The 10,962-nt window shown below is 52.0% G+C and overlaps 2 protein-coding genes across 2 annotated transcripts; both read left to right on the top strand.

Annotated features, from left to right (window-relative positions):
- The first annotated feature begins 1,165 nt into the window (after positions 1-1,165).
- Positions 1,166-2,809, top strand: LOC132073501 (inositol 1,4,5-trisphosphate receptor-interacting protein-like 1). The gene has a single exon (XM_059472594.1). The coding sequence runs from the start codon at positions 1,232-1,234 to the stop codon at positions 2,807-2,809; it is 1,578 nt and encodes a 525-aa protein (XP_059328577.1). The 5' UTR covers positions 1,166-1,231.
- A 3,623-nt stretch (positions 2,810-6,432) lies between these two features.
- On the top strand, positions 6,433-8,076 carry LOC132073500 (inositol 1,4,5-trisphosphate receptor-interacting protein-like 1). The gene has a single exon (XM_059472592.1). The coding sequence runs from the start codon at positions 6,499-6,501 to the stop codon at positions 8,074-8,076; it is 1,578 nt and encodes a 525-aa protein (XP_059328575.1). The 5' UTR covers positions 6,433-6,498.
- Positions 8,077-10,962: the final 2,886 nt, after the last annotated feature.

Here is a 10,962-nt window from a genome sequence, read left to right as displayed (position 1 = left end):
AGGCAAGCTGCTGACCACCACAATAGCCCTCTGGTTTATATCTTTGTAACCCTGCAGAAGACACAGGCAGGGAAGGGGGGGGCGCTGGGGTCACCCTTTATGTAAGGCGGGGTTCCACCTGTCTAGAGCTTAATGATGGTGCTGATGGGGTTGAGCATTTTTGGGTAGGAATCAGGGGGAAGAGCTACAATAGCAGCCTGCGACTCTTAGATGGCGGTTCATCACTGCAGTCTGTGTAGCTGTGCCTGTTTATGCACAGAAAGACAGACCAATCTATCTGGAACTGGTCACCTAAAAGACATCTTTCTAATGCAGAACAATTGTGCTGGGAAACTCTTTCTGGAGTAGAAAAAAGGAGTGCTCTCCAGAGGCCTGGTCCACAAGTGGTGTGGGGAAGCCAAGAGGATGCTGTCATGCTCATTCTTCAGAAAAGCAGCAGGGCTGAAACCAAAGTGCAGCTTTTATAGACTCAGAGATTTAACTGAAGCTCAGCATGGAGTCAAGGCTTTGACTCCGTGATTCTCAAGAGTGCCTTCCAACATGGATATCTATGAGATTGCCAGTGGAGGGCAGCTGAGAAAAAAGACAAGAGAAGGGCCAAGAGAGGTTCTTTGAAGAAGATTCACTCAAAGGCTGCCTTAACCGGTACCCCAGGGCCCCTGCGACAGTCTGAGCTGGGGTGGGGACAAAGGGTGGGGCTGGGCTGGCTGTGGTGTACTGTGACGTCCATGACGTGACGGGGCCATGTCACAAATGGGGGCAGCTATACAAGGCCCCAGCAGGTAACGCTGGCCCTGTATTGCTTGGGCAAGCGGTGAGTGCACACATGGTGGGGAGGCTGGGCTGGGGATAAGGGCCGGGGCAGAAACGCAGTACCCGGGGCTGGCTTTTCCCCCTGCATCCAGGAACAGCCCCTCATGGCCCAGCCTTGGGCAGGACACCGTGCTGCTGCTGCTGCTGCTGCAGCTTGGGCAGCGGAACGGGCCTGGCTGCTTGCCAGCTCTCTGGGGTCCTGTGCTTCCTGCTCCCAGATCCCTGGAATTCCTGTCCCTGCTGCCCCCCACAATCCCTGCTGCCAGCTGCCTCCCTCTCAGCCCCTCCCTCTCAAGGCCTTCTCTCCATCCTCCTGCAGACCATGGATACCTGGGTATTGTGGCTCTTGCTCTTGCCAAGTTTAGTCCAGTACCCACAGCCCGTGGGTAATGGCTTGGACGAGGTGACACGTCTGCGAATGGAGGTGCGTGCCAAGCTCCAGGAAGAGGAGAAGATTCATCTGCAGCGGGAGGTGGAGCAGCTGGTCCTGCTGAAGCAGGGTGTCTTGGCCTGGGGAGACCTGCTCTCCTCTGCCCGGCAGCACTGGCAGCTCTGGGCTCTTGCTGGGCTCCTGCTCCTTCTCTTGGCACTGTGGTATATGTGGAGGAAAGGGAGCCTGAGGACAGAGGAGCAAGGAGAAGCACATGATGGTGTAAATGAAGAGGAGGTTGAAAATGTGCATGCACATGAAGAAGACTTTGGAAATGAAGATGAAGGAGACAATGAAATGGAGGTGGAGGAAGACGACAGTGATGATGGCCGTGCAGAGGATGTCGACAATGCTGCTGCCAATGAAGCTGGCAATGAAGCTGCCAATGCAGCAAACGTCAATGACGTTGGAAATCAAGTGCAAGAATTCCGTGATCGTGCCGACAACTTTGGAAGAATCATAATGGAGCGCGTACAGTGGCCTGTGCAGGACCTGCAGGGAGGATGCATGTGGACAAGAACCCTGATGGAGCATTTTGCAATTTATTTTCGACGGGTCTTGTCCAACAGTTTCTATCCGGTGCTGCAAGGAGCCATTGGGGTGGGCAGTGCCTTCGAAGGTTGGAGTCCCCGTGAGCAGGATGTTGTGTACCAGGTGCTCATACCCATGACACCTCCCCGAGGGCACAGCTTCCACCTAGAGCTGGGCACTGCATGGCAGAGGCGCTTGAGGAACTTCCACATCCGCGTGCAGCAGGAGTGCACCTGCACGAGTGAGCAGCAGGGTGAGCACATGCTGTGCTTCCTGCACCACCCTGAGGAGGAGCTGAGGAGGCATCAGGATCCCAGCCTCCTTCATACCCTGTGCACGGGCTCCTACCTGGACGTGGAGAAAACTGCCCGCTGGTTCTACCAGCTGGTGAGAGCAATCTGGCCGGCTTTGCTTGAGTCACACAGTTGGCATTTAGTGCTGCTGCCCCCCAGACGCTCCTGCCAGTTCAAGGTGACCAACGGCAGAGAAAGCTACCGGATCGAGATCCTCTTTGGGGTGCGGCAAGGCAACTCAGACGTCTTTGTGAGCAGCCAGCCTAGGCAAGCCCACACCTCCAGCACAATCTGGCCAGAGAGCTACGCTGTGGCCGAGATGAAGTTCTTCAGGTACATCGCCAGGCAGGCTCCCCCTGACAGCTTGCACCTGAAATGCCTGCAGTTCTTCACTCGTCTTCAGCTGGGCTTAGGCTTTTCCACCTATACCATCAAGACCATTGTCATGCACCTCCTGAGCATCTTGCCCGCGTCACAGTGGCGCAGGAGACATTTTGTGAGCCGGCTGATGGATATCAGCGAGAGCCTGCGCACGTGTGTGGAAAGGAGACGCCTCAATCACTTCATTGTGGGCAACCAGAGGCTTCCTGAGGGCATCCGCTTGCCCCCAGAGGTCCTAATGGCCAGGTCACGCAATCTCTTCCATGACCTGGTGATGGATCCCGTTGCCCACTCTCAGGCAATGAACCAGTACATGGATCTGCAGCATTGGTTCAAACGGATCCTTAGAAATGAACAGTGAAAGAGGTTCTCCAGCACAGAGCTGTGCTTGTGAGGCTCACACCGGGGGGCAGAGAACCAGTTCTCAGGAGAGATGGGAAAAGAAGGGAGAAGGTGGGTTTCGGAGAGGGAAGGGAAAACGCTGCGTAGCAGCACTATGCCATCAGCAGCAGCAGCAGCAGCAGCAGCAGCAGTGTGGTCTCAAGAGCCTCCCCAGCACTGCATCCAGTGATGACCAGGTTGGCTCCAAAGATCAAGGAACATGCACAAGGAAATGCTATTATTCCCCCACCTCTTTCTTTGAGTCCATTTTCCCTCTGAGGGCTTCATCTTGTGCCGAGACACGAATCTCAGAATCTCAGATGAGGGAATGTTTGAAAGGACCACTGGTGGCATCATTTGCTTCAGGGGTGCTCCCGGCAGGTCTTCCCTCTCTACACTACAAAGGATTGCGTTTGGATCAAGGTTGTTGACTCTCTCTCTCTGGGGAGGGAGACTCCACAATCCCTGGGCAATGTTTGGGATTGCTGAATGGACGTTGTTTCTCCTTCTTCCCTCATGGGAATCCTTCAGGTCAGCATTGTACCAACTGTGTTGGAGCTGACCTGATACTTTGTATATGTAAAGATCTAGGTTGTTAATTTGTGTATATATATCCCCTGTGTACATATTATATGCTAGAAAGCTTATCAATTATCATATATAATAGTAAAATATCATAAAAGCCAATGGAATAATATAAATATTGTCAACTACATGAATTATGTAACTATTATATCATGAGAAGAAATTATTCTAAAGGGTCAAATATGTAATTTTGTTTAAAGAATGCAATATAGCCAATATTTAGCGTCACTCTAAGTTGTGATACGTATTAATGCTCATAGGGCACTTATATCTTATATGGATGAAAACATGTTATTTTAAAATTTCCAAAAAATTGATACATTTATATCATACGTAGCAATTATAAATGTTATATTGTATATATAAGGAGTTTAATATATAAGAGTTTTTTTTAATGTAGTAGTAAAGACATATATCGTGTCTCTGTCTGCTGGGGACACACAACTATGTTCTATAGTTAGTGCTTTTATGAGTAGCAACCTGGAAATTTCGTTGCTCTTGATTCAATAAAGGACAAGATTCCAGAACCTGGATCATGCAAGACTTTATTGACCTCAACCAGACCTGTAGTGTAGGTAAAAGCGACAAGTTGTGAATCTGAGCTTGTGAAGAGTCTCCTTGAAATTGGCCATACTTGCAGTGGTGAATTGGTTCTAATCAGAAATTAAGTCCAGTTGACCGCGGCCCCTGCGACCACAGAAGGCCAGAAGGGCCTCCCTTGGAAGGATGCTTAAAAATGGTCTTGTTGCAACCCTGCTGCCAAGGGCAGGGACACCTTCTCCTGGGCCCGCTTGTTTCAGACCCCGTCCAGCCTGGCTTGGAACGCTGCCAGGGATGGGGCAGCCACAGCTGCTGTGGGCAGTGTGTGTAGGCAAGGGCCTGAGCAGCCTGAGAGGCAAGAATTTCTTGTGCATCTCCAGCCCAAGCCGGCCCACTGTCAGAGGGAAGCCACTGGGCCTGGTGCTGTCCCTGCAGGCCCTTGTCCACTGCCGCTCTCAGGTCTCTGCTGGGCCTGGTGCAGAGAGTGAAAGGCCGCAAGAAGGTGCCCCCGGAGAAGGCCTTGGAGAACGCTGGGGCCAGGAGTGCCACCATGAGGGCGGCAAGCAGGGCCTGGTGTGGCCGTCAGGGCGGGAGGGCACAGGGCAGGTGCTGAGGCCCTGCCAGCTGGAGCTGGGAGCTCTGGAGTGCTGCTGGCAGAGAGCCGTGGGAGATCCGTGCAGCAGCAAGGACACGGGCTTCTAGATGTGTTAGAAAGCAGAGAAGAGCTGGAGAATGAGCACTGAAAGAGTAGGGTGTGTCCCTGTGGGGAACAAACTTCACAACGCCAGAGGTTATCTCCAGGGAGGACACAGAGGAGTCCTGTAATAGTATTGGAATAAAGGGAGAGGCCAAGGGACATTTCCCCTTGGGGTGTCTCGATTTCTTGAGACCCAGGACAAGGCCGCAGCCTCCTTTTTTATCCTAATTCCCAGGTGCATCACCCTCTTCCTTCCCCCACTGCCTGAGGTACTCGGAAGGAACAAGACTTCTCCAGTTTCCTACTGTATGGAACCCCTCTGCCACTTTGATTGTGGAGGCAGGAATGGCACCATACACACGCACCAAGCTTCATGCACAGCAAGCAACTTTTATTGAGTGCTCTCTTCCTTTGCAGATCTGAATGTCTGCCTGGTCAGTCCACATTGGTTGAAGCAGTTGCCACCCGGTCAAACAGCCAATAGCTGCTGGTGTCCCCAACGGTCCGGGCCTGCTCCCTAACGGTCCACACTGGTTAAGTTTCATCATTAAAGTACTTATAGAATTACTTCTGCTTCAGTTCTAAAATTAGGATGAAATGAAAGCGTGAGGCCTTCAGGCAAGCTGCTGACCACCACAATAGCCCTCTGGTTTATATCTTTGTAACCCTGCAGAAGACACAGGCAGGGAAGGGGGGGGCGCTGGGCTCACCCTTTATGTAAGGCGGGGTTCCACCTGTCTAGAGCTTAATGATGGTGCTGATGGGGTTGAGCATTTTTGGGTAGGAATCAGGGGGAAGAGCTACAATAGCAGCCTGCGACTCTTAGATGGCGGTTCATCACTGCAGTCTGTGTAGCTGTGCCTGTTTATGCACAGAAAGACAGACCAATCTATCTGGAACTGGTCACCTAAAAGACATCTTTCTAATGCAGAACAATTGTGCTGGGAAACTCTTTCTGGAGTAGAAAAAAGGAGTGCTCTCCAGAGGCCTGGTCCACAAGTGGTGTGGGGAAGCCAAGAGGATGCTGTCATGCTCATTCTTCAGAAAAGCAGCAGGGCTGAAACCAAAGTGCAGCTTTTATAGACTCAGAGATTTAACTGAAGCTCAGCATGGAGTCAAGGCTTTGACTCCGTGATCCTCAAGAGTGCCTTCCAACATGGATATCTATGAGATTGCCAGTGGAGGGCAGCTGAGAAAAAAGACAAGAGAAGGGCCAAGAGAGGTTCTTTGAAGAAGATTCACTCAAAGGCTGCCTTAACCGGTACCCCAGGGCCCCTGCGACAGTCTGAGCTGGGGTGGGGACAAAGGGTGGGGCTGGGCTGGCTGTGGTGTACTGTGACGTCCATGACGTGACGGGGCCATGTCACAAATGGGGGCAGCTATACAAGGCCCCAGCAGGTAACGCTGGCCCTGTATTGCTTGGGCAAGCGGTGAGTGCACACATGGTGGGGAGGCTGGGCTGGGGATAAGGGCCGGGGCAGAAACGCAGTACCCGGGGCTGGCTTTTCCCCCTGCATCCAGGAACAGCCCCTCATGGCCCAGCCTTGGGCAGGACACCGTGCTGCTGCTGCTGCTGCTGCAGCTTGGGCAGCGGAACGGGCCTGGCTGCTTGCCAGCTCTCTGGGGTCCTGTGCTTCCTGCTCCCAGATCCCTGGAATTCCTGTCCCTGCTGCCCCCCACAATCCCTGCTGCCAGCTGCCTCCCTCTCAGCCCCTCCCTCTCAAGGCCTTCTCTCCATCCTCCTGCAGACCATGGATACCTGGGTATTGTGGCTCTTGCTCTTGCCAAGTTTAGTCCAGTACCCACAGCCCGTGGGTAATGGCTTGGACGAGGTGACACGTCTGCGAATGGAGGTGCGTGCCAAGCTCCAGGAAGAGGAGAAGATTCATCTGCAGCGGGAGGTGGAGCAGCTGGTCCTGCTGAAGCAGGGTGTCTTGGCCTGGGGAGACCTGCTCTCCTCTGCCCGGCAGCACTGGCAGCTCTGGGCTCTTGCTGGGCTCCTGCTCCTTCTCTTGGCACTGTGGTATATGTGGAGGAAAGGGAGCCTGAGGACAGAGGAGCAAGGAGAAGGACATGATGGTGTAAATGAAGAGGAGGTTGAAAATGTGCATGCACATGAAGAAGACTTTGGAAATGAAGATGAAGGAGACAATGAAATGGAGGTGGAGGAAGACGACAGTGATGATGGCCGTGCAGAGGATGTCGACAATGCTGCTGCCAATGAAGCTGGCAATGAAGCTGCCAATGCAGCAAACGTCAATGACGTTGGAAATCAAGTGCAAGAATTCCGTGATCGTGCCGACAACTTTGGAAGAATCATAATGGAGCGCGTACAGTGGCCTGTGCAGGACCTGCAGGGAGGATGCATGTGGACAAGAACCCTGATGGAGCATTTTGCAATTTATTTTCGACGGGTCTTGTCCAACAGTTTCTATCCGGTGCTGCAAGGAGCCATTGGGGTGGGCAGTGCCTTCGAAGGTTGGAGTCCCCGTGAGCAGGATGTTGTGTACCAGGTGCTCATACCCATGACACCTCCCCGAGGGCACAGCTTCCACCTAGAGCTGGGCACTGCATGGCAGAGGCGCTTGAGGAACTTCCACATCCGCGTGCAGCAGGAGTGCACCTGCACGAGTGAGCAGCAGGGTGAGCACATGCTGTGCTTCCTGCACCACCCTGAGGAGGAGCTGAGGAGGCATCAGGATCCCAGCCTCCTTCATACCCTGTGCACGGGCTCCTACCTGGACGTGGAGAAAACTGCCCGCTGGTTCTACCAGCTGGTGAGAGCAATCTGGCCGGCTTTGCTTGAGTCACACAGTTGGCATTTAGTGCTGCTGCCCCCCAGACGCTCCTGCCAGTTCAAGGTGACCAACGGCAGAGAAAGCTACCGGATCGAGATCCTCTTTGGGGTGCGGCAAGGCAACTCAGACGTCTTTGTGAGCAGCCAGCCTAGGCAAGCCCACACCTCCAGCACAATCTGGCCAGAGAGCTACGCTGTGGCCGAGATGAAGTTCTTCAGGTACATCGCCAGGCAGGCTCCCCCTGACAGCTTGCACCTGAAATGCCTGCAGTTCTTCACTCGTCTTCAGCTGGGCTTAGGCTTTTCCACCTATACCATCAAGACCATTGTCATGCACCTCCTGAGCATCTTGCCCGCGTCACAGTGGCGCAGGAGACATTTTGTGAGCCGGCTGATGGATATCAGCGAGAGCCTGCGCACGTGTGTGGAAAGGAGACGCCTCAATCACTTCATTGTGGGCAACCAGAGGCTTCCTGAGGGCATCCGCTTGCCCCCAGAGGTCCTAATGGCCAGGTCACGCAATCTCTTCCATGACCTGGTGATGGATCCCGTTGCCCACTCTCAGGCAATGAACCAGTACATGGATCTGCAGCATTGGTTCAAACGGATCCTTAGAAATGAACAGTGAAAGAGGTTCTCCAGCACAGAGCTGTGCTTGTGAGGCTCACACCGGGGGGCAGAGAACCAGTTCTCAGGAGAGATGGGAAAAGAAGGGAGAAGGTGGGTTTCGGAGAGGGAAGGGAAAACGCTGCGTAGCAGCACTATGCCATCAGCAGCAGCAGCAGCAGCAGCAGCAGCAGTGTGGTCTCAAGAGCCTCCCCAGCACTGCATCCAGTGATGACCAGGTTGGCTCCAAAGATCAAGGAACATGCACAAGGAAATGCTATTATTCCCCCACCTCTTTCTTTGAGTCCATTTTCCCTCTGAGGGCTTCATCTTGTGCCGAGACACGAATCTCAGAATCTCAGATGAGGGAATGTTTGAAAGGACCACTGGTGGCATCATTTGCTTCAGGGGTGCTCCCGGCAGGTCTTCCCGCTCTACACTACAAAGGATTGCGTTCGGATCAAGGTTGTTGACTCTCTCTCTCTGGGGAGGGAGACTCCACAATCCCTGGGCAATGTTTGGGATTGCTGAATGGACGTTGTTTCTCCTTCTTCCCTCATGGGAATCCTTCAGGTCAGCATTGTACCAACTGTGTTGGAGCTGACCTGATACTTTGTATATGTAAAGATCTAGGTTGTTAATTTGTGTATATATATCCCCTGTGTACATATTATATGCTAGAAAGCTTATCAATTATCATATATAATAGTAAAATATCATAAAAGCCAATGGAATAATATAAATATTGTCAACTACATGAATTATGTAACTATTATATCATGAGAAGAAATTATTCTAAAGGGTCAAATATGTAATTTTGTTTAAAGAATGCAATATAGCCAATATTTAGCGTCACTCTAAGTTGTGATACGTATTAATGCTCATAGGGCACTTATATCTTATATGGATGAAAACATGTTATTTTAAAATTTCCAAAAAATTGATACATTTATATCATACGTAGCAATTATAAATGTTATATTGTATATATAAGGAGTTTAATATATAAGAGTTTTTTTTAATGTAGTAGTAAAGACATATATCGTGTCTCTGTCTGCTGGGGACACACAACTATGTTCTATAGTTAGTGCTTTTATGAGTAGCAACCTGGAAATTTCATTGCTCTTGATTCAATAAAGGACAAGATTCCAGAACCTGGATCATGCAAGACTTTATTGACCTCAACCAGACCTGTAGTGTAGGTAAAAGCGACAAGTTGTGAATCTGAGCTTGTGAAGAGTCTCCTTGAAATTGGCCATACTTGCAGTGGTGAATTGGTTCTAATCAGAAATTAAGTCCAGTTGACCGCGGCCCCTGCGACCACAGAAGGCCAGAAGGGCCTCCCTTGGAAGGATGCTTAAAAATGGTCTTGTTGCAACCCTGCTGCCAAGGGCAGGGACACCTTCTCCTGGGCCCGCTTGTTTCAGACCCCGTCCAGCCTGGCTTGGAACGCTGCCAGGGATGGGGCAGCCACAGCTGCTGTGGGCAGTGTGTGTAGGCAAGGGCCTGAGCAGCCTGAGAGGCAAGAATTTCTTGTGCATCTCCAGCCCAAGCCGGCCCACTGTCAGAGGGAAGCCACTGGGCCTGGTGCTGTCCCTGCAGGCCCTTGTCCACTGCCGCTCTCAGGTCTCTGCTGGGCCTGGTGCAGAGAGTGAAAGGCCGCAAGAAGGTGCCCCCGGAGAAGGCCTTGGAGAACGCTGGGGCCAGGAGTGCCACCATGAGGGCGGCAAGCAGGGCCTGGTGTGGCCGTCAGGGCGGGAGGGCACAGGGCAGGTGCTGAGGCCCTGCCAGCTGGAGCTGGGAGCTCTGGAGTGCTGCTGGCAGAGAGCCGTGGGAGATCCGTGCAGCAGCAAGGACACGGGCTTCTAGATGTGTTAGAAAGCAGAGAAGAGCTGGAGAATGAGCACTGAAAGAGTAGGGTGTGTCCCTGTGGGGAACAAACTTCACAACGCCAGAGGTTATCTCCAGGGAGGACACAGAGGAGTCCTGTAATAGTATTGGAATAAAGGGAGAGGCCAAGGGACATTTCCCCTTGGGGTGTCTCGATTTCTTGAGACCCAGGACAAGGCCGCAGCCTCCTTTTTTATCCTAATTCCCAGGTGCATCACCCTCTTCCTTCCCCCACTGCCTGAGGTACTCGGAAGGAACAAGACTTCTCCAGTTTCCTACTGTATGGAACCCCTCTGCCACTTTGATTGTGGAGGCAGGAATGGCACCATACACACGCACCAAGCTTCATGCACAGCAAGCAACTTTTATTGAGTGCTCTCTTCCTTTGCAGATCTGAATGTCTGCCTGGTCAGTCCACATTGGTTGAAGCAGTTGCCACCCGGTCAAACAGCCAATAGCTGCTGGTGTCCCCAACGGTCCGGGCCTGCTCCCTAACGGTCCACACTGGTTAAGTTTCATCATTAAAGTACTTATAGAATTACTTCTGCTTCAGTTCTAAAATTAGGATGAAATGAAAGCGTGAGGCCTTCAGGCAAGCTGCTGACCACCACAATAGCCCTCTGGTTTATATCTTTGTAACCCTGCAGAAGACACAGGCAGGGAAGGGGGGGGCGCTGGGGTCACCCTTTATGTAAGGCGGGGTTCCACCTGTCTAGAGCTTAATGATGGTGCTGATGGGGTTGAGCATTTTTGGGTAGGAATCAGGGGGAAGAGCTACAATAGCAGCCTGCGACTCTTAGATGGCGGTTCATCACTGCAGTCTGTGTAGCTGTGCCTGTTTATGCACAGAAAGACAGACCAATCTATCTGGAACTGGTCACCTAAAAGACATCTTTCTAATGCAGAACAATTGTGCTGGGAAACTCTTTCTGGAGTAGAAAAAAGGAGTGCTCTCCAGAGGCCTGGTCCACAAGTGGTGTGGGGAAGCCAAGAGGATGCTGTCATGCTCATTCTTCAG

The sequence above is a fragment of the Ammospiza nelsoni genome, chromosome 5, assembly GCF_027579445.1.
Source record: "Ammospiza nelsoni isolate bAmmNel1 chromosome 5, bAmmNel1.pri, whole genome shotgun sequence".
Taxonomy (NCBI): domain Eukaryota; kingdom Metazoa; phylum Chordata; class Aves; order Passeriformes; family Passerellidae; genus Ammospiza; species Ammospiza nelsoni.
This window is presented reverse-complemented; position numbering and strand designations above follow the sequence as displayed.